Source organism: Huiozyma naganishii, chromosome 8 (assembly GCF_000348985.1).
Source record: "Huiozyma naganishii CBS 8797 chromosome 8, complete genome".
Lineage (NCBI taxonomy): Eukaryota > Fungi > Ascomycota > Saccharomycetes > Saccharomycetales > Saccharomycetaceae > Huiozyma > Huiozyma naganishii.
Genome location: NC_035929.1, coordinates 698296 through 724298, shown reverse-complemented (window position 1 = coordinate 724298; position 26003 = coordinate 698296). Strand labels below are relative to the sequence as shown.

The window sequence follows — 26003 nt, the reverse complement described above, 5'->3', positions numbered from 1 at the left end:
ACACCATCTGCTTTCTGCTCTGACACCGCTCAAGTACCGTATATATCTCTCTAATATCAAGATACTAACTCTAAAATAACACCCGCTGCACACGGCAAGTAAACAACCAGAACACCCTAGATCCCAGTAAATAATTGCTGCTTAAATACCAGGACACTCCTTCCATAATCCCAACTCTTGGAGACCAGCCCCGCCTGAAGCCCAAAATACCTCCTCTCTTTTTAAATCCAGACTCTCGCTTTTATCTTTTAACTGCGCTCCCTGTCCTCCCCGTCCCATATCATCTCACGCCATGCAATAACCCTCCATCTATCCCCCGAATACTCCCACCAGCAGACCACATCCTTCCTACCCCGGCACACTTAACCCTGCGCCTTTTGCACTCTCCCTGCTCCAACCGCCACCAGACTCTGCCAGCACAATCAACACGCCCCGTTTACCCTATGCCGCACTCTAACTCTTCAGAACAGCCTTGTCTCCTCGAAATCACCACCGTCTTTTCTCACTCTTAGACCACACGACGCTGGCTCAATATATTATCGTATTTATATAACAAAACGCACTATCCTGCTGCTCACCACATCGGTACATCCGTCTCTCTCGTCCCCCACCATAATATCTCCCCAAGCCCATTTTAACACCCTGGTAAGCACTTACCTCAGGGCATTTGACCCCGGGAATCTGGCACTCCCTCTTCTCTGATCACCCCAAAATACGCCGGATTAACATGGCTGCCTGCTTTACCCTGTTCCCCACTCTAACTCTTCAAGTCTGCCTCGTCTGCTACGAAACCATCATCGCCTCTTCCCTCAACCACACTCACAATAATATTATCTATAGCTGAGCTGCACCCACACATCCTCCTTACCTCAGCACTTAGACCCCTGCGGATTTTGCGCCCATTCGGCTCCGATCAACACGAAACTCGGCCAGTAGAGTCGACAAGCCCTGTTTACCCCAGCCCACACTCTAACTCAATCCACCAGACCCCCCTCCGCCATCGCCCGCTCTCTCTCAAAAGGCCGTGCATAAGCATCGATTTTTATAAAAATCATCGAATTCCTCCCTGGTTTCAATTAAGCAACCGCCAAATACCGTCGCCTGAACGATATATCCTCCTGTTAAAAACACTGCTCCAATCCAATACTCACAGACAGCCTTCCGCTCTATTAAAGTATTTGAAACAGACCACCACCGTGCAACTTGTTCACCTGATTGACCAATAAAGTGACTACCAAAGACCTTCCAACAGAACGAATATCTCATAAGCATCGCATAAGTGACCTCCGTTTCCAGTTTTATAAACGACAGCCCTCTTGAAAAGTACCAGTATTGAGACCGTCTTTCCCTCTGCCGTATTTCCTCCTCTTATTCTTAGACTGATATATTATAATAGAAAATAGCATCGGGAAATAAACAGACCAGGCCACTGACGATTACTGCTTACTATGCAACAACCGTTTCTCAACCGGCAACGATACTCTACATTCTAACATTGCACTGCCCCTCATGATTCTGTACAGAAATCGATACGTATAACTACCCACGGCTCTTTGACTCCAAATAAATGATCAAACGTAATTCAATCCCTGCAACAGTATCGTTCTATAAACGTAGCTTGCACCAGTTCAACTCATTGCTACAAATGCGAATCCTCTCTGATCACTGGTAATTGAAACAGCATTCTATCAACATTGATGATAGCGCTACTCCATTTGAGCATCAAGTAATTAAATACCTCTTGCCATCATCTCAACTAGCCCGTTCTGAATCTTGTTAAATTACTATCCCTTGCAGTTTCTATCCTGGCACTTTTCTTCAAATCAACAGACGTCTACCGGAAAGAAAGCTCTTTCTAAGAATTCAATCAGATCACCTCGTTGTAACATCTAACAATTCAGACTCAATAGGAAATGAACCGGTATATAGTCGTAATATATAACCATTCCAGCTCAACAGGGAATAAACGGGTCTCTTTAGACAACTCGTCGTAACGTCTGACCGTTTAGTATCAAAGGGGAACGGAATACCTCAGTTACCTCGTCGTAGCCCTTACTCGTGCTGCTCATAATAATATCTGCGTTTGTTGAACCGACGCAGCTCCATATATCGTCTAGAGAACAACTAGACCTCTCTCCTTGATAAAAAAAACTAAATAATCGTCCTTCATGCACCACACTATTTCAAACGAAAAACGGTTATTCTTGCAATAACAGGACCACGCCAACGGAATTGCTGTAATATTTCAAATACATACGATGATTGCATAACCAGAGCACTCCAGATCAAACGAAATACTCGCTCTTATAATACCAAGTATTCTCTCAAATATGACAGCTTTAGGCAACAGAACATAGCGCCCCTGTTTAGACAACATGAATGTTAATGTTGCATAAAATACCAATATAATTCAATATAACATATAAGATTATTTAAAATATCAGCGCCCAAAAGGGAAAACATAACTCAGAAAAAAATGTCTTCTCGCCATGAAATGTTTTTGAAAACAGCTGTGCTCTCAATTATAAACACGGGTGCAGGGCAGAAGAAGAGACGGAGTAAGAGAACCGGCATTGCCCATCCCAGCGCACCCGACCAAGCCTTTTCATAGCACGTACTGTCTGGTTGTCCCTGTCAACACCTGTGCCGGCAATGATAGACTGACCTATGCCCGGGACATAGAAGCATAGAAAGACGAAACTAGGAACGTCCAAGAAGGGCCCACTGGAATCCCCGTCATCACTGAAGCCCTCTTGTCCCACAGCCCTCCTTGCAATTGCTTAGCCGTTACTGTTTGTCAAGTTGACTCTACGATAAGATTGCTTCTTCAACTCAACCGACTGCCAGCCCTAGAGGAAGCTACGTTACCTTCAACAGACCGTTAATTTTGAGACCTTAGCTCAACTGTTTCCAGCTGAAACGATTGCATTTACTCTGGCGACAGCAAACTCCAACTGCTACTGATAATTAGGCGTCGAACTGTAGAAGCCTGCTCTACACTGTGACAAACAACTGACGTTCAATCCGAATAAATGCTCACGACTGATAATTTGTGGACAAACATACAACTGAACAAGGCTGCTAAATATCCATTAACTCAATTCAGCTCCTACTGAACACTACTGTTTTTCTGTCTGTCCAACCGCCAAGGTGCCTCAACTGAACCGTACTGCTGAGTTTCCCTTCACTGTGATCAACAATCAACGTTGAATTATCGCTGTTACACCACGTAATTATCTCTGTCTAACAGTCCAGTTAACCCAGCTGAACCTCGCTACTACCAATAATTTGTTTGACAAACTTACGACGGTGCTCCATTCCACGGCTAAACTTCCATTGACTGCGGCAAACAACCTAAGCTAAAACTAAATGAACCTCTCTGTTAAGGGTATTTCTACATCACAACCCATATCCTACTGAACAAGACTGCTAAACTTTCATTTACTGTTATGAACGACTTGATCCGTCTCCAAATGAATCTCACTGTTATACATTAAATTATCTCTATCTAACATCCGGCTAAGAACACTGATACTGCTAATTAATATGAGAGAAATGCAGGGTTCATCCAACTATTGCCGTAAACAGTCCACCTTAAATGACCAGCACTGATGCATTTCCCAGTCTAATTAAACCTTCTATATAAAGTATTGATACACCATGAATATCTGCATTATAGATAGCCCAAATTCTCCGTCTAACAAATACAACAGAGAAAGTAATCAACTTTCAAGGAGTCTTGTATGATGCCTCTTCTCTGTGATCGACAGACACTCGTCACTTAATATAGACATAAGTAAGAAACACACACCTCAAAGACTCAGTTGCTCACTGTAAATGCTGCTGTTCTTTAATGCATCTATCTCTTATAATCTCCGTCATATAGTAATTGAGATCACTTCACTTTGGATATAAACGGGTAAGACACATCCTCGTAACCTTTTGCCAGTAGGAAATATGGAACCTGTATGACAGATTCTGTCTCTGGATGAACTCTTTGTTGATCAATCCATACTCAAACCCAAATGTACCAGCCACCACATCAACTCTGTCACAGATAATCCTTTCTCCATCGCTGAAGTAACGCAAACCGTCGCTGTCACCTGCACCGTCTTCTTAGTGGAAACGCAGAATAATAAAGACCACGGTACAGATGCCCATGGAACGTCTGTCACCGAACCAGAAAAGACTGCAGCACTAGCCAGTCGAAGACGCTCTTCAAACAACGGCTGTCGCAGTCTCAACACCCCATCTCATGACATCCTCTCTCCCGGGACTCCAGGTCTGACACTCCGGCTACCCGCTGAAATGAGCATGAGAACATAACCGTCTTGATTAGAAGTCATGAAGGTGACACTCCATGCGATGTCGCCCTCTCTTCACACTGGGAACTCTTCCCTATGTATACTTTTTTATTTTAGAAAATGCGAATGGAAGACTCTCCTCTCCCCGTCTCGAAGAAGCAACAAGGCAAGAAAAGCCAGCCTATCCCAAGCCACCCACCCACGTCTGCTTCATGACAGGAGTAGTTTCGTGAGCACCCCGTGCCAGCCATCTAAACAGCGACGAGACTATGCCCAGGGACAAAGAAGGTATTACCAGCGGGAGGTAAACACACACCGCAAGGATACCCCGAGGTATTAAACTCTGTCTGTCCCACTGTCACACAATCATTGACGTGAGAAAGAACGGCATTTGCTAAACTACTCAACCAAATGTCAACGGCAACTGGCCAGCGCCCTGCACAGTCATACACGTTCAATTGGTTACTCCGTGATACCAGCCACTATTTGTGGCAAACCTCTGAACTAAACTCTACAATACGATTGCTTCTTCTGGTTAACTCAACTGAGATTAATTTAACTGCCAGTTTCTTTCAATAGACGGTTACTTTTGTGGACCGGTCTCAACTATCCCCAGCTGAAACGGACGGTTAGACTCTCATTTACTCTGACTACAATAAAATTTCATAGATGCCCCGCTATTTAGTTTGACAAGCTTACGACGGTAATCCATCCTACCCGTTAACTGTGGCAACGAACCTTCTTTAAAATGAAACTCTCTTCTAAGGGTTATTTCTACATCACAGCTTATATCCAACTGCTGCTATACTTTCCATTAACTGTGGCAAACATTGTATGGTAATCCTAATGAACCTCACTGCTAAGTATGCATCTATTGTGGCAATCAACGCAAGTTAAATCCAACTGAACAAGACTGCTCTACTTTCTATTTACTGTGACCAACAACGCACGTTAAATCCAATTGAATAAGACTGCTACTTTCCATTTAAAACGACAAGCATAAGACGGTAATCCAACTGAACATCGCTGCCACTGATAAAATAGCAATGTTAATCTATCCTACTGCTAAACTTCCCGTGCACACAGCCTACTGTAAATCAAACGGAACCTCACCGCTTAAATTCCATTTATTGTGATAAACAAGTTGATCCAATGGTAGTTGAACCTCGCTGCTAAACTTCCATTTACTGTTATAAAGAGGCAGCTCTAACTTCAATTAAAACTCACTATTATACGTTGAATTATCTCTGTCTACGGAACAGCATTGATACTGCTGCTTTTTATGACCGTCATCCAACCAAACCTCACTGGTAACTACTGCAACTTCCAACACAAACTGGCAATTACTCGCCTACTCCGGTCTAATCGATCCGTTCAAATAAAGTATTGATACATATTACAGATACTACCAAGTCTCAATACAACAGCAAAGAAACTACTCATCTCTAACTGCCATTTCTGATGCCTTTCTTGCTGGCCATCAACAGACACTCATCTTTAAGTAAGAAGCACCGCATAGACATGAGTAAGAAACACTAGCCTCATAGTCTCAGTTTTTCATTGTAAATGTGACCCAGCCAGGCCTGCCTCCTAGAAGGCGTGCAAAAATTTGGAAGATAGCGAATGGGCATTCTCCAAAGATCGAAGAGGCATTCCTCAGGTTTCAAAAGACATGCCCTGCGGAGGGGTAATCAAAAGGGCAAAAAATACAAATAGGTGTAACATATAACATTATTTAAATTGTGGTTACACTTAAACAGTGAGACTGGATGGCTTGCTCTACTTATACATCGCCGCTTCTCGATACTTCCTCTCTCTGCCTCTTCTTCCTTCTCTGTAGCGGGTCTCCGAAAGAACATAATAAAAAACTCGCTACAAAAATACAAAAATACTCACAACACTACTGCTGAGCCAGCTCGAACTGCTGCAAATCGGGATAGAAGAAGTACACCGGTAGCACCTGGCCGTCCGAACAACGCCCATAAACGAGCTGTTGTGAAACAGCCCAAACAGCATCAGCACCATGTGGGTCAGCGGCACACTAGCTACCGCTCCGGCCATGGCTCCGTTCGGGTCCCGGTTCGTACGCCGTTCTAAGTCTCTCGCCTCGCTGTACACCAGACACCTTGCCACCGCGGACTCCGTCGTCTGCAGCACCAGATACTCCACACCGCGGTCCTCCATGAACTGTGTTTTCCCTGCGTCCTGAGCAGCTCCCCCAACCGGGCCACCGTTGGCGACTCCCACAGCTCGGGGAAGGTCGTCGAGGTATCGTTGGTCGCGAAGAACGCGATGATGTCCAGCTTGTTCTCGCGCAGATACTCCCAGCACCGGTTGTACCGCTGCAACGCCCCACGGGTGTCCACTTCCTTAAAGGGATACGGCAGTGTGAAGTCCGACTCAGTGTACATTCCCTCGCCAGCTTGCAGTACTCCAGCAGCCGGGTGCGGAACCGCGCCTGCATATCCGCCCCTCGCTCGGCCAGCCACAACGGCACGCGGGGGAAGTCCCCGTCGTCGCCCATCCGCACGACATGGGCCCACTCGGTGCTGGACGCCACGATCTTGAGGAAACACAGCGTGTTCATCACCAGGTTGCGCACGACGTACTTGTTGCGGTGCCCGCGGAAATCCTCACACACGCACTTAAACGCCAGGGCGCCCATGCACACGAAACAGTACCACGGCTCCGTCGCCTTGGACAGCCCAAAGGTGGCCTCGCACACCTGGAAAAATCTCAGGGTTGGAATATACTTGACCGCAACCCCTAAGAAGTGGAACAGGGACAAGTCCGCACCAAAGGCTTCCCTCAGACGCTCACCAACGGATCGCTGAGAGACGGGACGCGCGGCGGCACGGAAGCTTTCTGGAAATCCATTTTTACGGCGCATTGGCGTACGGGAGACGACTGGTGGGGCGACTGAAAAGGTGGGCTGCACATTGCGCACGCCGGAACGCACAGCAGCCAGTTGAACTATTGACTGACCGGGAACAACTAGAAGCTGTTTGGGTGCGTCAACATTGGAGCAACTGGGAGTCGTCGGCGACCTCATCTGTTTTGCAGGTCTTTTGGCTGGCGATGCCAGGAACTCCCCGTCATCGCACAGCAGTTCCATTGTCGAATCCATCGACGTATCTATTGAAGTATCCACTGTGGGGAGGGATCTCGCTGAATCCCTTGGATTTGACTCGGTTTCCACCGATTCCCGTGTCGTTGAGTTGTCCTTTACTGAATCAGCAACCAACAGTGGCCGTTTTTGCGCCGAGCTCTTCGGAGAGCTGGTACCGCTAAACCTCTTCAACTGGCTGTCCAACACTTTCTCGTATTTCAAGATTCCCGGAAACACCCTCCTGACAAAGGCAACAGAGTCTGGGTGGCAGTTGTCGACCGCTCTGCAACACCCGACGTGCCCGTGCTGGCTGAGCCCGTAGAAACGGTTGAGCTGGGGTGTCAAACATCCCGGACGCAGCTCGCCCTGATCGCCAAACGAACTCCTAGAGGACCACAGCACCGCACAGAGACCGCCCTTCCGCAGCCGCCCAGCCATCTGCACATACTCGCCAATGGAGGGCAGGTAATCGACGAGCAGCACGAGCAACAGATCCTGGACGTCAATGCCCTCCGATACCAGCTTGGTTCCGATGAGAACCCTCTTGACGGGATCTTGGATGAAGCTGCGCATTGTTTGCTCCTTGGAAGCTCCCGTCAACTCGCCGTGGACGCAGAGCGGCCTGTGCTTTGCCAAATCAACCGCCAAAATCTTGGCGTGTTCCCTTGTGCGGCACACCAGAATCACCTTCGCGGACTCCTCTTCTGCGACAAACCTGTCCACCATTGCAACGGCCTTCTCCAGGCATATTTTCGAGGATGCGCACTCGTCAAACCATTTCACCGAATTACCCAGGGGGAGCTCATCAACCAAATTGAAGAAAAAGTACTTGAGGTCCAGCCCAGCCTCCGTGGTCAGTGACTCATCGTAGCCCAACCTCTGTAAGGGCCCGTTAAAGCCGCCGACACCAACTGTCCCGGACAGCACCAGCACTTTCCACGCCTGCCGCAGGTTGATCTCTCCGATTGCACTGAACGTATTACCCCGAAAGGCCATCTCCGTTTCGAAGTTGTGGAACTCATCGATGACAATGAGCCCCAGCACGGTGTCCCTGAATGTTTGGTACCAGTTGTCCAGCAACCTTGCACAGGAAACTGTGGCCATGTCGTGAAACGCTCCCACATATACATCGGCGGAAAGCGCGTCCTCGTCGACGTTTGGACCGTTCTTCAGCAGCACCGCGACGTCCCCGACCTCGAGCAAACCGTTCGTCCCCAGTCGGTCAATCATGTTGGCCTTCAGCGGAATGTAGGGCACAAACACGAAAGAGACGACCTTCGGGATCGGCCTTGTCTTCTTCAATGCAATCAGTGGTATCTGGAACAACGCGGTTTTGCCAAACCCGGGAAGCGCCTGCACTGGAATGAGCTGCGCCCCCCCTAAGTAAACCTCTGTAGCGACGTCCTTCTGGCCTTTTCTAAACATAAAAATATCCTTACTGTAGAGGCGGCGGCCCGCGGCAAGCAAATCGTTGATGGATCCGGAGGAGTGAAAGTCTGGTCTGGCGTTGTCTCCGTCCTTTACCGCAACAACTTGCCCTGAAACAGCCAGGTCGAGAAATCTGTGCCAGGCCATGCAGATCTCGTACTCCTCCAGGACTTCAGCACTCGCCTCGTGGTTCACTACGCTGTCGGGTACCGCATAGACAGTACGTCCGGTGGCGGCAGTGTGGCCCGCCAACCGCTCGACGGCATCCGAGCCGGCTACAATTCGCCCTACGTTGGTGTGCCGCCGCATGAAGTAGATGATACCGTGGCGGAGATCGCGGAGGCTCAGGCGCTGGTCCTGGGGCACCGAGACGGGAAACTTGCGCGCACCCTTTGCAAAGTTCGCGTACTTGAGCAGCTTCCCGCAGCTGAGATCGGCAAACAGGTAGCTGTTGAGGACCTGTGTCGTGAAACCAGCGTCGGAGAGCCTGCAGCCCTCGCCGTCCGCCGCGTTGGCGGTGTGTTCCTCGACACGCATTCCCATCTCGTCGGCGAGGTCGCGGGACATCACCGAGGAAAGCCGGCCAGCGACGTGGTTGCGGATCGGAACAACAATCATGGTGTAGAAGAGCAGGTAGTCAGAGGTGTTCTTGTCTAGCTGCTTGGTCACGGGCCTCAAGATCTGGGCCTTGGAGTACCCCGCGTGGATTTCGATGCAGCGGCTCTCGGAGTCCGCGTACAGGTCCCTGTCGTTGCTCGCGTACTTGAGCTTCTGGATCTCCGGAAAACGGTAGGGCCCGCCGGCACCAACATATATCATCCACATGACGGCCCGCGCGCAAAGGTTGACCAGGTGGATGATCTCCTTGTCTTCGTCTGGGCTCGTGGTGCGTTCGGCACACGGCGCCACGTCCGCCAGCACCGCCGCACCGAAGAGGTTCTGGAAGGAGGACTTCCGGGAGCGGGGGTTCTCTGCAAGGTTAACAGAGCGGTCGTTGACCAACCGGTCGGCCACAATTTCCACGGTCAGAATGTTTCCAAAGTAGCGTCTGAGGGACTCGGTGGCACTGTCGAACTCCCGTTGGTTGTCGTGGTAAAGCTCAACTAGGTAATCTTTCGAGAAGTGCTTGCCGCCCACTATGCAGGCGTTGGGGCCCCTCTCCTTGACGAACCTCTGGGTTGTCTGCGTCAGCTCGTTGCACAGCAGAGAGTATGTGGTAGTGACCCACCGCCACACCTGAGCCTTCTTTTCCACAAACAGGGCTGTTATATCGCTAATGGTTGTTGCCGCTTGCGGATACAGCGCGGCATACGTTGTCCAGGCCTTGATGGCGTCAAGGACGTAGCGGTATTGAAAGACAGAGAGGAACTCGACCTTTTCGGAGGCCACTTTGCGGATGTCCACGGCCGCCAGCTGGCAGAGGTGGGTAAAGTAAGCGGTGTGGCGGTCGTCTGTGAGGATCTCGCGGGAGTAACGTGCCTTTTTCAGAAACAGCTCGTCGGCCAGCGGCTCTTCAAACACGGAAATGGTGTCGGTGGGTCTGGGGAAGTTCCCCGCAAAACTGAACTGCGCGTAGACGTCGTCCAGATATATAAAAACACAGACGTTGCGGGCATAGTCACCCAGGGTTTCAGAGGAGACCTCGCGGGGAAAGGGGCTCTGATGGCCGTTGCGGTCAGTGGTGAACGCGGTCTTGGCCACACGGGCACACACAGTGTTGTAATACTTGAGCAGAACGGAAAGCACGCGGCTGCGCTTCTCGGAGTCGTTGGTGAGGTAGTCTGCCAAAAGCGTGCGGTCGGAGGCGCTGAACTCCAGGTTTTGCAAGCAGAGCTTCTTGCGGTAGAACCCCACTTCCCTGGTGTTAGTGATTGGCACAAACTCCTGGCTTGTTCCAATTCTGATCGGCTTGCGCGCAGGCGCGTAGTACAGGTACTTGAACATTTGCAGCTGGGGACGAAACCGGATAACGTCCAGTTTTCTTGCCATGGGCTTCTGCTCGCGCGTTGCAAGCTGTAGCCCGTGGGCGGTTTCCATCACATAAACAGACTCGGTCTCCATGAATTTGAACAGCTTAGAGGAGGTGCAGGGGATAAACCTGGAAGAGGTGTGCAAATTGTACAGCGCCTCGTCGTTCACAGTCTTAAGCTGGCAAATGGCCTTCTGCTTGGACTTGCGAAGAAACAACACGCTGGACGTTTTGATACGCAGAGTCTTGGTGCCGTTGGCGTTGATCAAGACAATGTAGCCATCGATCACCAAGCAGCGGTCGGAGATCTTGATAATAATTTTTCTAACAGGAATGGAGCTCGCCGTGGGAACCAAGAATGACGCCGTCATGGTGGTAATCGACCGGTTATCCAAAATAGCCCACTTTATTCCAGTGAAGAAGACAACTACATTGCACACCTCTAAGCATCGTCCGATCGAGATAGGTTGTTCACGTCTCAGGTTTGGCATCGATTCACGCAACGACTGGGGATCAAATTAAATTTTACCATCAGCAACAACCCACAAGCTGATGTCCAGGTCGAACAGCTCAATCGTACCTTAGTGGAACGGTTGAGGACTCTGTGCACGGAGAACCGTGGAGCCTGAGAAACGATACTTCCAATTGCAGAATTTCTTATAACAACGCTTTCCAATCGACCATCAGGGCGACGCCGTTTTGGCCGCCAATGCTTTCCACCCACGATTTATGGGACTTCTCAACCCATTAAAACCTTTGGCATGCAACACGTTCGGCACGACGTTTAGCAAGAGCCACGAGGTGGATAAGATCGAGAACTACCTACGAGCTGCCCAAGGAATCCTTGAGGACGTTCGCCGTAGGGTGTCACAAGAGCAAGACAGAGTCTCGCTCAAGAAAAACCAAGCGCTGCGGCCTAGTAACTTCAAAGTTGGTCAAAAGGTGTTAATCAAAAAGGACGTCTACATGAAACCAAAACGGGGACAGAAATTCCATTTCTTGTGGTATGGACCATATGCGATCGTGGAAGTCATCAATCCGAACTCTTACCGAGTGGAGACTGGGACGGACACGCTTCGTCACTGTGTGTTCAATGCGCGGGATCTGAAGCCTTTCTCGGAACGGGAAAATGATTACGGACGCATCCCACCTTTGACTCGCGAAGCTCAATTGGCCAACCTCAACCAGATCGTTGGTTTTGGAAAACTGAGTATGCGCCCAGAGGGAACCATGGTTGAGACTGTCTGGAGGGATGCAGAAGCGTGGGATACCATTCAAATGCCTCTCGAGCTGGTCGAAAGCCATCTACCCGCCCACTACATCGAGTACTTGAAAAAGCATCGAACGAATCGGAAACGATTGCAGGACGACACTATAGCGAGAGCACAAGTCCGTTGGCGTGGAGGCAGGCCCCCGATAAAGCGGAAAAGAATAGGGAGGAAACGCTGAACACTAGCATCCGAACTTTTCCGTTTTTATAAAAGTTACCATTAGGAGCAACGTCAACTAACGAGCAATGGTAATGCGGTACTGCTGTCTAGTTCAAGCACACAGTATGTTTTTTAGGTTTAGGTTTTTTGCTTTCTGCGTCGCAGATTTTTCCCAGTGATCCATTTCTTTTGTTTGTTTTTTTCATACAACATGCAAGAACGAATAACCAGTAAGTTGAACAGACTAGCGAGATCGGTCACTCGTTAGGATGGATTTTGTTTACTAAAAGACCAGGGTCCAGTTTTTGGAGACACAACGATCGTTCGCCGAGGACCGCCATATCCTCAACCTGATGTACATCTTTGACAGAGTTTGAAGCCGGTAGCGCGCTAAATCTGGGAAGCTTCAGCTTTTCCGATGCGTGGTGCTAGTGATGAAGATTCTGTCTCGTGTCAACAGCAAAGCATGCGTCTTATGAGGACTAGACAGAATCTTGGCGGGGGGAAAGTGTGAGGATAAATTGGGAACTCCCTTTGGGAATGGACTCATGACCCGCTACCCTATCTAATACAGTACTTGAACTATTATAAACCCGATATCTATCAGTCTTAGACAAGGAAGCACAACTGATATAACTACATACTTTACGTATACGGCGTAAATACGCAATATCAGACCGTCCGTACGCACTCTAATCACACTCAACCTGTTTTAGCTCTTTCAAGTTTATGGATATATAGTCGGAGAGGATATGAATTTTTAGCTATAAGGTATATATTCCTTTGGAATATCAAGGTACACTAACTTTGCTTTTTTGAATCAATTCATCATGCTTCAAAATCTGAGATGCCATATCAACCATCGTTTCTTCGAAAGAGTGGTATTTAAACTTCAAAAGTTTTCTACTCCTGGAGTCATCCAACTTTGTACCAGGATGATTCTTAGTTGAGCTGGTTCCTGGGTTGCCAACGGCAATTTTTCCCTTAAGGACGGGGAAGCTCTCATTTAAAATATCCATTATGGCTTGAGTATCAAACCTACCCTCACTCATAATGAGTCTATGACCAAGTAATTCTTCGTTTTGAATAGCGAGAACGTGCGTTTTCGCAACATCACGAACATCCACGCAGTAGCCACTTAAGGTTAACGGGGTCAAGTCCGTATTAGGTGTTGAGTGAATTATCTGGTTCACTATCTCACAAGAGGAGTTCAACTTCTGGCTCACGTCAGCATCGAATTTCTGAGGGCCAAAGACGTATACTGGATTGACAGTAGCAAGTTTAAATTTGACCACGTCTTTGTTTTCTGCCAGGAACTTCCAAGCTGCTTCTTCTGCAAACTTCTTGGATCCACAATACGCCGCCATACCGTTTCTCTGGCAATGTTCCCAAGAATCAGGGTTCCATGAATCTTCGTTTAGAACAACGCCCTTTTCGTTTTCCGGGCTCGTGAGAGCAGCATAACTAAAAGTAACCACAACACTTTCCACAGATTCCGCAGCGTACTTCTTAATTGAGGTCAAAATCCCTTCTGTACCATTAACTGCAGGCACCAAAATATCTTTGGCAAAGTCATCACTGGTGAAAAACACAGGAGAGGCCATGTGCAAAACATGTTTAATTTCATGAGCATGTTTTTGGATCGCTCCGTCGAATGCGTCCAATTTAGAGATATCTTCCACAATTTCCATAGTCAAATTAGGGTTGTTGCCAAACCGCTGTTGCAATTGGTCACACTTTGTTTGAGACCTGCAAGTTCCGATCACCTTATAGTTTTGATCTAGTAACTGACCGACGGTGTGACGGGCGATGTAACCAGTTGCTCCTGAAATAAAAACGGACATTTTTCAATTGGCTTTGTAGTTGTTGCTCTTTAAGATTGCTTTATTCAGGTAACAAGGAAGCCCAAAAACCTGAATCATTCCTATCTTTTATATATTCCCAGATTTTTCAAGAAGACGCTAAAAAAACTCAGTATTTGCTGTTTTTTTTTGGCGTTTATCTGATTGTATCACAACTGCTTAGTCATCTTGGGGATGTTTTTGTAAAAATAAAACATAACCCAACTTTAAAGTATCATTCGTTGAGCTCTTCCGTGGATTGATGTTTACCTTACCGTAATTCCTTTCCTTTTCGTTTTCTTGCCGTCGCCTTACTAAGAATAATTAAATTTTTTATTGGTTCCGTGGAACTATTGATTTTTTTGAGAATGACGTTATTTTTTGTGTGCAACTGAAAAAAAACAAGTGTTGGGTACTCTGCCAAGAAAATAACTGGAACAACTTCAAACTTGTGATATAGATGAGGTGTGCTAAATTGAATACGCTGAGGGATTTAAAGCAGCCTATACGAATTCCGTTTTAACATAGCTGTTGGTAATCTCGGAGTGTTCGTACCTCTCAGTCTTGTATTCCACTACCTGCCTCATACACAACATGGAGTTTGAAAAATAGTGGAGGTTCCTAACATTGGTGGTATGTTTGAATTGCCTATCGCTGTAAATGCGGTCTTTGAATCTGCTTACCAATAGAGCTTTGTCTTAGTAGGCGAGTAGAGCCACGTGCTGGTAGAAAGTCGAGCTTTTACCAGTCTTATTCAAAATCCTTTACCGCAATTCTAAGCTAATATATGAGAAAAATCTAAACTAAAAGGCAGTATGCTGGTGAACTGTACATTGCAAAGTAACAGGGAAGGGGTTCTGATTACATGGTACTATTGAATACACCATTTAATGATGTCGAAAATAGAAAAAGATTGAAAAAGTAAAAACTATTGAAGCAAAGTTTAAGAGTAGTCTGAATATTGCAATAGACGAACCAACTTTTGCAGTGAAAATGTGTCCATTTTTCAGAAATGAACTAAGTAAGACGGTGGGATGATAACAACCAGTTAGGTGTCAGAAGCTTCATCAATGATCAAGTTAATGGGAAACGCTAAAGAGCTCGGCAGTGGCTAACTCTTCTCGTTCCCTGAACCTCGACTCGCAACTCAGATACATAGACACATGTGTATTGACTAATATTTTCATCCTATATCATTTGCTTTGGTACTGTCACTGCCAAAAATAGAATGTCTTCTTGAGTAAGAATTTTTCCAGTTTCTCGGGTCGTTTTAATGGCACGAAATGGACACCTTTAAAGATTGGACGAAGTAAGAGCAGAAGTCTTCAACAGATATACCAATGCCATTAGAGTCATTAATGTACAGATGCAATGTGAAGTTCCTTACTAAAATTTTCTGGTTATCGATGAATTCAATAGCAAATAAATCAGATATAGAGTTCAGAATATCTGACGAACCAGAACCCTCTGCGATCGGAATGTAAGCTTGTAAGGTAATGATTCAGCAGAGAAATCATTTCCCCAAATGATAGCGAGGTTGGTGAATGCTCGAACACCAGCAACCGATGAATCTTTTGCTATTATCAACACACTGTCGATTAGCAAAGCAATGACATTTGCAATTCAATGGTCAGACGAGCGAAAGTCAAAACGAATTATTGAGGAGCTTCGGGGACCAAGCGAATACCGTTGTTAGATAAATCCAGGCGCCAAAAAAACAAAATCGGTTCGCTCCGTTTTAATGGTATTTTGTCTACGCTAAGAGATTTTGGTCAATGAAATGCAGGAAAATATATTCAATAGGATCATCGGAAGCAAACGTAGAGAAGTTGAAACAGATTTTCAAACGTCTCAACATCAACTTTCCTGCAAGGTTTATCAGTTGGATTGTGTTGTTGATTGCACATTAGGAATATAGATGCATCTGTGTTTCAGGTTTTGTTCGGCGAGGAAAACAAATTTATTAACGAATAAAATATTATGTTAAAGGCTCAGTTTGGCAAATGTGAAAAGAATCTTACAACATATTTTTTGTGTGTAGGTTGTAAAGCACTTGTCATCGTCAGGCACACTCCTGCAACAATTCCTTGATATATTCTGAGGCGCAGCCGATTCAAACTTCTCGCCCCATCCTATTACCTATTTATTTCCGCGTTTATTTCCGTGTTTATTCCCATGCAAAAAGAACATGAAAAATTGTAACGTGTGAAAGAATTGGGTCCTGCATCTTTTTAAAGAAGGCACGATCTGGTGTTTTCCTTGAGAGTATTGAAGTCTTGGCATTTTCGTGATCAAGGCTTCAAAAGCATCTCGCCTACCTTAACCTCAAAAAGATGTACCAAATAGGCGTATTAGTTGGGTCCATTAGAAATCCCAGATGCTGTCCACAAATTGCGGAATTTATTGTAAACCGTTTAAAGGCAGAGCATGAAGGTACATCAAGCATCAATTTCAATATTATCGATTTGCAAAAGCAGAATTTGCCTTTCTATGACGAACCCGGAATTCCAGCCATGATCAAAGATCCAATGCAGTACGAGCATGAGCACACGAGACGATGGAGTAAGCTTATCTCAGCCCAGGACGGTTTCATATTCGTCTCACCGCAGTATAATTGGGGGTATCCTGCTGGTTTGAAAAATGCCATAGATTATCTCTCAAATGAATGGAAGGAGAAGAAAGCTACGGTTGTGACCTACGGCAGCCATGGTGGTGATAAATGTAATGAACAACTTACCCAGGTTTTGACAGGTATTGGATTGGAGGTTACCTCAAAGACAGTACAACTGTCGTTCCCCAACAGAGACATTCTATTCAAAGCGGCGCAGGGAGAAAATATCAATATCGAAAATGGGAAGGTTTTCGAAAGCTCCTATGATGATATAAGTGAATCTTTTGAAGAATTGGTGGCTCTTATTTCTAACAAAACTTGAGACAAATACTATTCTTATGTATCGATGTATTCTTTTTCCTTCAGTAACTTCACTTATAATATGAATTAAACAATCTAATATAATGATTGTATACCTAGGAGTTTTTTTTAGAGGCGCTCGTGAGAAAATTCTTGTCAAGAAAAAGTTGAGAACTGATTGAAGCGACTTAGTCTCTCCCAGAAACTCAAAAACCTTTCTCCATTTTGTTCTAAACAGAGCACCAATCGCCGCCTGTTTGCTGGTTCTTAGGTAACATCATTGTAGTAGAACTAGTCATAAGAGGAGAAATGCAATAAATTACGAGAACTCATCGGAAAAAAAAAAAAGAGACGGAGATAGAGACAGAAACAGAGAGGATAAACTTCACTATCCCGAAGAAAACGTCGCACTACATCTGCCTAAGCAATTTGACTATAGTTCCGATGGCATCCAATCGAAATTAAAGCTTTCACATGTTCAAAACGCTTAGAATCTTTCAAAAACGTCGTTTTTGTCTCACTCGTGTACAATACACTGCAAATTTTTCCCCGCATGCTAGTTATCCAAACTCGTCAAGGCTCAATCGATTAGCAAGCAAACTCGTCGCCTGTTTCCAATCCGACCAGCGAAAGAGTTCAAAGGAGTGCCGAAACTTGTTACGCGATTACTGGGCGCTCATACCTACTCTGCCAAGGCACCACAGTATGATTCATACGGCATTGGCAGAAATCTCTGATGCAACCATTGCTCAACTACTTGTGAATTTCAATAGGGACAATCAATTTTATTGCACATTTCTGGAACGGGAGCTTATCTACAATGCCAAGGACCTGACTCGGGTCAGCAACATAGTGGAATTGGTATCTGGTGAAAGTTACCAGTTTACAGATTCACATGAGGTTCTGGATTGGTGCGTGACGACTGCTCTGAAAATGAAACGAATATCAAAATCATTAGACCTGTACATACTATACTACCGCATATTTCCAAACGAATGCCCCAACCCTGCCTTAGCAAATAAAATCATATCCGCATTATCTTTTCGTAACCCTCCGTTTGATGTACATCACCTTAGAAGGTTTGTTGATGTTGTGAACCTATTACAATTGCATGACATTCCCCTTCAGCTGAACCATTTCCAGCTTCTCATTCTATGCGACAAAGCATTGTCGATGGATGGTGGAGAGCCTCTACTATCCAAAAAGGTTTTGAACATACTTTTAGGAACCAACATCCTCCCGCAGAGCACATCAATGAACAGTCAGATACGAATTGCATACAAACTAATTGATAAAGATTATAAAATCAATAATGCTGCTGGTGTTTACCTAACATGGACAAAAATCCAGGATTTCTACACGTCCCTCATGAAACATGACTCAAGGATCCTATACAAAGTTTTCAAGCTCTTCACTCAGAATAACAACTACAGATCTGTGTGTAAAGAGCTCATCTGGAAGCTATCCCCTGAGGAATATTGCAACGACCCCTTATTGTTACCAGTTATAATACACTATACGACCGAAACAAACTCTATCACAATGGCTCAAGAATTGCTGAATAGTATGAAACTACACACAACGGCAAAAAGCCAAGAAATAATATGGTCTAGCAAAAGGTTTCTATCTGCACTTCTACGTTTGCATCTTAAATTTTATGATTCATCGAGCGTGGATAAAGTAATAAAACGTATAACTGAGCTCTACGGGTCACTGTCTGCAGTGGACTACAATTCAATCGTTTGTCATTTACTCCAATCGGAAAAAATGGAAAGTGTAAAAAGAGCTATAAAACTCCTAGATACTGTTCCGAAGAAAGACTCCTTTAGGGCGTACACCAGTATAATTAACAAGTTGGTAGAGTGGGACATAGCTTCCAAGAACGTTATGAAGTCGGACATGAGTATTTTTCTGGACGAAATATTACACAAATTGCATGGTATGGATCCTCATCACGTAGATTCTCTGTGGGCCGTCGTTGCTTCGCTCTATATTAAAAAAATATGTTCTGTCAAGAAACCAATCGCAGGTTCACCCGACGAGGACAATTTGGGCTTGAATTTGGCAAAATTCCTGTTCCTGAAATCGGATAAGCCTGACTTCTATTGGGACTCTATAACAGTAAACCCGTTCTTGGCTGCTGATCCTACAGCTATTAAGTTGAAGGTAACGAAAGGTAATCGGTTTGTCATTTTGAGGAATATTGCCCTGACTGGACTGAAAAACAATAGACGTGGTACTTTTCTATGGTCCTGTTCCATGCTATATAGATACGGGATGCCTGTCGATGAGCTAGTACTGTTGTGGAATCGGACTCTGAAACACCAGTTTAGGAACTCTCAATTCAAAACAAGGAAAGAAATAACGGATACTTTACAGGAGCATGGAGTTGAATCGATTGCGAAGATGCTTCTGTGAGCTGTAACATCTAGGTAACTTGTATATACGTAGTCATATATATTGTTATTTTAGCAATACAGTATGTTTATTCTTGTAAATACATATGGGGGCAACGGTAGGCAGACAGTTTTAGGGTGCGGTATACTTCGGAGTGTTGATGGTAACAAAAGAAAGCTGGACAATCTTTCCAGCCCTCAGATTTGAGACAAAGTTTCAGAACAAAATAAGTTGTATTATGAAGTCAAGGGGAGGAAATCGTAGTGAGGACCAAACGCTAAATGTTAGAGGACTACAAATTATTAGGGATATAGTAGTAAGTATTAGAGAATAAAAGTGTACGAAAAGAAAAGCATTATATGTGTTTATTAAAATTAGTTTTTGTGTTTGAATAGCCGGGTTTGTGCCTGGACTAGGTACAAAGCTTGTATGAAAACCAATGTTTTCCTTAGATAGGGGGGGAGAGGAATATTAATTATTACAGTTGCTGTTTACTACCACTACTTCTCCTTTTCTTTTTTCCTCTTTTTTATCTTGCAACATTTCTTGATGTGTGAGTTTAACAATCGTTTTTGGAACGTCAAATAGTTCCCAGTAAACTAAGTCTAGCAAAAAAATGGGATCAGTTGTGCGATCAGTTGAACAGTTTTTTCAATTTGGAGAAGACTCCACTTTTTGGCTTAGCTTGGATGATCGGTTTGCTTGAACTAGTGCCATTGACCTTGCGTGGGATCTTCTTTTTCTGTGGGACGGTCTTCTTGGGCGAGCTAGCCTTCTCTGTTGTCCTTGGAGTCTCAGTGGCAGGCTGCTCCTTCAATTTCGATTTAGCCGGCGCCGCAGCAGGTGTTGGAGTTGGGGACTTAGCTGAAACCTCAGCCCTCTTCGTCTGTGGGACATCTTCAGTTGGTTTTGCAGCTGGCTCTTGTGGCTCCTCTTGCTTGGACGATTCCGAAGAGCTACAGGATTTCACCTCTGAGACTTCTGGTGCGTCCTCGACGGGCTCCACGTCCTCCAATTGTGCGTTGAGTTCTGCGTTGAGTTGCTCGTTCAGTGCCTTAGCGTCGACGTCCCTAATCTCTGAGAACTCCTTGACCTCTTCCGGGTGCTGCACAATCACGGGTCCTGGTCCAGCAAGGGGCGTGCCCTGCGCGGGCATTTCCTCCACGGGCATGATGTGCACGTCCCCAGTGTGCGCCCCCTCGGCCTCCTCCTTCTCCCCCACATTGCTCTTCGCGGAAAGACCACCAGCCTCTGGAATCGCAGCAAACTGCGCTTGAATACCAGGCGCGGCAACGTCCTCTGCGGTGATGTAGTTGTTCTCGAAGCCGCAGCCGTCGCCCTCCTTGCTGTACGCGTCGCTCGCGGTCCATTCCCCGTCAACAATAAACTTGAAGAAGAACTTATCGTCGCCCTCCACCTCGACTGGGAACGTAATCTCAAAGTCCCCCTTGCTCGTCTTCACAAGGGGCAGAGAACCCGCCCAGTGGTCGAACTCCCCGGTGATAAACACCTCGCTCGGGCCCGCAGGCCAGCAAAACGTGTACTGTGTAGAAACCGCCATCCGTATAGCCGTGACTGTATACCGTCGTAGGCAACAACAGCAGCAACAACAACAACGGATTCCCTTCTCTCCCCTCCAGTCCTCGAACGGCGTCTCCTTTTTATACAATATTTTTTTTCTTTCACTGTTGCCTGTGCTATTATGTAACGGCTTGCTAATGTAAACTGAGTAGCAGTGACTAAGCAAGACTGCGAGCGCAGTGTTGAGACGGATATCTGGAGCGTGCAGCAGCAGCACAATTGGGGATGCTGGTTGCCGTGAGCGGGACGAAGTTTAGTGGCGCAGACGTTCTTGTGGATCTGCTGGCCGGCGAGTTCGGGTTCGAGAGGCTCGACGCGGCGGTCGGGGTCGACGAGATCCTACGGTACTTCACGCTGAACTACGCGAGGGACCTTGTGGTTCCCTGCGAGTCGCTGGTACTGTGCAACGCGCTCGAGAGGAGGCCGTTCTTCGTGCATATTTCGGTTGACGCTCCCGTATCGCTTCGAATTGCACGGTGTGGAAATGGTGATGTGAGCAAGCTCATTGCGATGCTCGATGAGCACGACTTCTGTGGCGACGGCATTGCCCTCAGGGAAAAGGCGCAATTTAAGTACCGGGTTGTGGCCACGCAGCCGGACTCCTCTCCCGAGACGCTACAACGACGGCTCAATGCAGCGATGCGCGAACAACTTTCTGTGCTCAGGAACGCGAAATTGTCCAGCCCTCTCGAGTTGAACCCGCCGCTGAGACCAGACTGGGACACATACTTCATGAAGCTGGCAACGTTGGCCGCTTCGCGGTCGAATTGTATGAAACGGCGGGTCGGGTGTGTCATTGTGCGTGAATGCAGAGTCATCGCAACAGGGTACAACGGCACCCCGCGGCATCTGACAAATTGCTTTAACGGCGGGTGCCCCCGGTGCAACGGTGGCGGGTCTGACAACTTGCACACCTGTCTGTGTCTACACGCGGAGGAAAACGCTTTATTGGAGGCCGGGAGGGACCGTGTGGGTGACAACGCGACGCTCTACTGTGACACATGCCCGTGCCTCACTTGTTCTGTCAAGATCGTGCAGACGGGAATCAAAGAGGTCGTCTACAGTCAGTCCTACAGGATGGATGAACACAGCTTCAAAGTCCTGAAAGAGGGTGGCGTTCTCGTCAGACAATTCAGTTTCTTACAAGAACCAGTCATCGTGGAGGTCTGAATAGACTTGTATAGAGAAAACATTTATAAACAACATTGATAGATACTATAAAAAACTGCCGACATACAAAAGATATCCTTGGCTGATTATATACTGTTTCTTCCACTCCTCTATATTGCTGTCAGGGAAATTTCCCAATTCCTCCTAGATATGATACAGCGACGACAACAAAAATGCAAAGGACAGGTCCTTAAGAAAAAAAGGGCACCGCACATTTCACCCTCTCTCTCTCTTTTACCTGGCCTCAAACTGAACCATCCTCTTGGTTCTCGTCTTCAACAGAATACGGTGACCACACTCTTTACAACGAACAGGATCCGTTTTCGACAGAGACAACTTGGCAGAACACTCCGCACAGATGTACTTCAAAGTGGCGCTTCTTGCCTGCGACGTACCGGCAGCAGCAACGTCTAGATTTGTTGGGATCTGAAAACCTTCGCGGGACATGCTTCGTTCGTGGTGGCGGTCTTCCTGTACAAGATTTGTGTTAAAACCAACCGCGTGTGCTCTTCAAAGCATCGCTTACTTGAAAATTTTTTTCTTTATTACATAAAAATTCAATATTTCGCAGTGCGAAAAAGAGAGACACATACAAAAGTGTATTGCAAAGAGTGACAACATCGTCGAGCATACCTATTCCCTGGTGTAATGCCCACCACGATATCGTGTATTATTCTTAGCACGAGTTGCACAAATCCGACAATTGACGCAATGTCTCTTGGCTGGCCGTATATATAATAATAATAGAATAATGAGAAGTGGAAACGAATAAGGACTAATGTTACATAAATGGTGGTGGTCTCAGAGTTTTGTTTTCGTTATGGAATGCAATTACCTGTTTGGAGGCACTGGAAAATGTAGTACTGGGGACATCCCCCTATTTTCACAGCGTCTTGTACACCGTTCTCGTCCTCGTGCTGGTAATTGTAGTAGCAGCGTCTACGCTCTGGCTTGGGTCAGTGATGTACGCGGTGCTGTAGTAGTCCGAGTCGCTGACGTCGTCCTCGTAGTAGACGTAACACGTTCCATTGTCATTGTACGTTGAAACCGGCGCAGCAGTCGTGTGGGTAGCCGATTGTAGCGCAGACTTAGTGGGAATCGAGGTCGTTTTGGGTTTCACGTTAGACAGAGTAGAAGTCGATCTCGACATGCCCGTTTGTGCGGGAGCATTGCTGGAAGACACTGGCGGACGTAAAGTTTGATACAAAACGCTTCTACTTGTAGACTGAACGTTTGTTTCCGGAGTGCTCGTGGTTGTGGATGAAGTTTGTTCGACCGAGTCCGATGTGGACTCGGTCGTCGAAACAGTTGGAGCACTGGTAGCTGGAGTAGACATAGTTTCGATAGTGCCTGTGGCAGAAGATCCACCTGTCCCTTGGATTGAACTGGTGATCGTTGATGCGACAGCCGTTTTTTCAGTGGTCGTGGCAATCTCGTTGTTAGCAAGAGTAATCTCTCTCACGTGCGTTTTTGTGTAATAGCGTGTGGACACAATAACTCTTGCAGGTTGTAATGTTTTAGTATGAACAGCATAACTGTAGACGACACCATCTTTTGTAATAAATCGAGCTGCTCCATCGGCGGCAGCAGTCAAAGTGAATACTAGAAAAAGAAGGGAATTGATAATAGTTTGATTGAATTTCATATTGAATTGGAATTGAAGAATAAATTCTTATAAAGGAAGGACTTGAGTGAGATATAATACCTAGAAAGGAAGGAAAGACTTGGGTTAGGTTTATAATAAAAAAAGGAAAGGAATGTAATAAGTTAAGATTCTAACTTGAAGATGAAGGAAAGTAAAGGTTTTGTTGGGTTATTACGGTGTAATTATTTTCGTCACAGTTATGCTGTTGTGGGTTTGTGGTTTTTTAAACTATTGGACAACACTTTTGGATGAATAGAGAATTCGATAGTTATTCATTTTTCTTGATATGTGAAGGAAAAGAAATGTAAGCTGAAAAAAAGCATCCATACTCGGCTGGAAGGACCGCATTTAAATACAGTTCACGATTGCTCAATGAACTCAACGACGAAGCGCTTGATACCCATCAATAGTAGTTTGTCGAGGTCCCTAAGCGAATAAACGGAAAAAATGCTGGTCTTTTTTCCTCCTTTTTCTTGGCTTTCTTGCTCCCTAACTAACATTCCATTGTATGCTATTACACATTGTACATGTGCAAACCACTACTATCAATCCACTCTGCTCACCGGATTCACTTCCTTCTTGGTAGCTCAAAAGTTTGTGTAAACATTCCTTTGCTGACCTTTCACTTCGATATTTTTTGTTTACACAACAAAAAAAAATAACCAGCGGAAAATCGAAAAACCTCAAAGTAAGGTGAAATAATGTATGGTCTGTGCGTACTAAGGTGCACGGTTTGCTCGGGAAGGGTGTCGCGTGGCACTTCGAATGAGGTCTTCTGTAGCAAGGATGTTTTGGCATTTCCGCGTTTGTCATTGGCAACGTTTCGAAACTTGGCGCACATTAATCATCTTGCCAAGCATCCCTAGGAAGTTGTAAGGTCCGTATAGAAGCTATTGAGGAGCACCTAGACTGCTCAACTCTCGGCAGTTGAGTAAGCAGATATGATCAAACTTTAATCGCATGACTATGTACCTTATGAAGGATAATGCTATGTAAAGAAGTGTGGCAGAGACCCTAATTGTGGGTGTGTGCAGAGTTGAAGTAATGCGTAGTCCTTGACCTTTTTGTGGTAACTCCCCCATGCTAGACTCTCTCAGAAATTATCGTAAATAGCACCGCCTTCCTTGTTAATGCTCACGCTGAACTCAAGGTCATCATCCGTGGTCATATCCCACGTTTTGTATACCATCATGAGAGTAAACGTGTTACAAATGCTCCCAAAGAAGAGACCGTCTAGGTAATGTTTGACCCCCTCGCATATTTGGGTCGAGAACCCATACGTCAGTATCAAGCCTACCACAAAGAAGAAAACACCGAGCAGGACGGAACCCAGGACCCAGAAGTTCCTCAGTATCATCACTGAGATTATCACTTGGCACATGACGTAAAAAAACAGAAGGATGAGGTTGAACACGTACACGACGACAAACATCCCAGTTGTATTCGTGTTGGGGATCTGGTGGTCTGATATCCACGACCTGAAGGTCAGTATTGCCGCGAGGAAATTGGCCAAAAACCCGCACAGGGAAGCAGTGCGCACTATAGCCATCGATTTTGTAGTCCCATCCTCCCACAGATTGAATGCTAGAAGTCCGTTTGTGAAAAGAGTCCAACAGCACGCCCCCGCAAAACCGATTTGAACGGCCACAAAATACGGGTACGGACCTGACCCTGGAATAGAAACCCCACAGTCTACTATCAACGTGAATATAATCAGTAGCAATGTCAGCTGGAAAAAATACAAGTACTCGGACCTTCCAATGGCGGTGTATTTCTGCCTGATGTTGTAAAGAATGATTAATATAATGCCCAGGGCACCAATATTTATAAACGCGTTGCCAATGCCAAATATTATTGTGTTGGCTAACTCAATCGACCTCGCGTAACATTTGGGCAAGATCCCCACATTCAAATGCTTGGGATCGAAGTTATGGATCACACTGGAGTTCGAAAGCACCAGGTGTTTGGACGATTTGACAACGGAGCACAATGGGAGTGGCGTCCGAGCACATATGTCTGCAAAATTGCTGATCCCCATCCCGAAAACACCCTTGCTGTCAGTTGAACTGTTCAACGTGTAACTGTGTCTAGCAATGTGGGAGGGAAACCTGCAATTTATAACTCTCTCGGATACTGCTATATTTTTTTGTGTTTCATTTATTCCTCATTGGGAAATGACTCTGTGAATCTGCTGGGACCACATTTAACATCTGTGCAC

The 26003-nt window shown here is 46.0% G+C and overlaps 10 protein-coding genes across 10 annotated transcripts; 4 read left to right on the top strand and 6 right to left on the bottom strand.

Moving 5' to 3' along the window:
- Positions 1-6345: 6345 nt before the first annotated feature.
- Positions 6346-11301, bottom strand: KNAG0H03870 (uncharacterized protein; the record flags this gene model as incomplete). The annotated part of the gene is made up of 1 exon (XM_022609672.1): positions 6346-11301. The coding sequence occupies one exon, from the start codon at positions 11299-11301 to the stop codon at positions 6346-6348; it is 4956 nt and encodes a 1651-aa protein (XP_022466046.1).
- Positions 11302-11539: 238 nt separating this feature from the next.
- Positions 11540-12259, top strand: KNAG0H03860 (uncharacterized protein; the record flags this gene model as incomplete). The annotated part of the gene is made up of 1 exon (XM_022609671.1): positions 11540-12259. One exon carries the CDS (start codon positions 11540-11542, stop codon positions 12257-12259), a length of 720 nt encoding a protein of 239 aa, XP_022466045.1.
- Positions 12260-13031: 772 nt separating this feature from the next.
- On the bottom strand, positions 13032-14084 carry KNAG0H03850 (SDR family oxidoreductase; the record flags this gene model as incomplete). The annotated part of the gene is made up of 1 exon (XM_022609670.1): positions 13032-14084. The coding sequence occupies one exon, from the start codon at positions 14082-14084 to the stop codon at positions 13032-13034; it is 1053 nt and encodes a 350-aa protein (XP_022466044.1).
- A 2330-nt stretch (positions 14085-16414) lies between these two features.
- LOT6 (flavin-dependent quinone reductase) lies at positions 16415-17014 on the top strand (the record flags this gene model as incomplete). Its single annotated transcript, XM_022609669.1, has 1 exon — positions 16415-17014. The coding sequence occupies one exon, from the start codon at positions 16415-16417 to the stop codon at positions 17012-17014; it is 600 nt and encodes a 199-aa protein (XP_022466043.1).
- Positions 17015-17466: 452 nt separating this feature from the next.
- On the top strand, positions 17467-19410 carry CBP1 (Cbp1p; the record flags this gene model as incomplete). Its single annotated transcript, XM_022609668.1, has 1 exon — positions 17467-19410. One exon carries the CDS (start codon positions 17467-17469, stop codon positions 19408-19410), a length of 1944 nt encoding a protein of 647 aa, XP_022466042.1.
- Positions 19411-20023: 613 nt separating this feature from the next.
- Positions 20024-20950, bottom strand: CRP1 (Crp1p; the record flags this gene model as incomplete). Its single annotated transcript, XM_022609667.1, has 1 exon — positions 20024-20950. One exon carries the CDS (start codon positions 20948-20950, stop codon positions 20024-20026), a length of 927 nt encoding a protein of 308 aa, XP_022466041.1.
- A 245-nt stretch (positions 20951-21195) lies between these two features.
- On the top strand, positions 21196-22140 carry DCD1 (deoxycytidine monophosphate deaminase; the record flags this gene model as incomplete). Its single annotated transcript, XM_022609666.1, has 1 exon — positions 21196-22140. One exon carries the CDS (start codon positions 21196-21198, stop codon positions 22138-22140), a length of 945 nt encoding a protein of 314 aa, XP_022466040.1.
- Positions 22141-22374: 234 nt separating this feature from the next.
- Positions 22375-22587, bottom strand: RPC10 (DNA-directed RNA polymerase core subunit RPC10; the record flags this gene model as incomplete). The annotated part of the gene is made up of 1 exon (XM_022609665.1): positions 22375-22587. One exon carries the CDS (start codon positions 22585-22587, stop codon positions 22375-22377), a length of 213 nt encoding a protein of 70 aa, XP_022466039.1.
- Positions 22588-23023: 436 nt separating this feature from the next.
- DSE2 (Dse2p) lies at positions 23024-23785 on the bottom strand (the record flags this gene model as incomplete). Its single annotated transcript, XM_022609664.1, has 1 exon — positions 23024-23785. The coding sequence occupies one exon, from the start codon at positions 23783-23785 to the stop codon at positions 23024-23026; it is 762 nt and encodes a 253-aa protein (XP_022466038.1).
- A 1093-nt stretch (positions 23786-24878) lies between these two features.
- On the bottom strand, positions 24879-25823 carry CHS7 (Chs7p; the record flags this gene model as incomplete). The annotated part of the gene is made up of 1 exon (XM_022609663.1): positions 24879-25823. One exon carries the CDS (start codon positions 25821-25823, stop codon positions 24879-24881), a length of 945 nt encoding a protein of 314 aa, XP_022466037.1.
- Between the last annotated feature and the right edge of the window lie 180 nt (positions 25824-26003).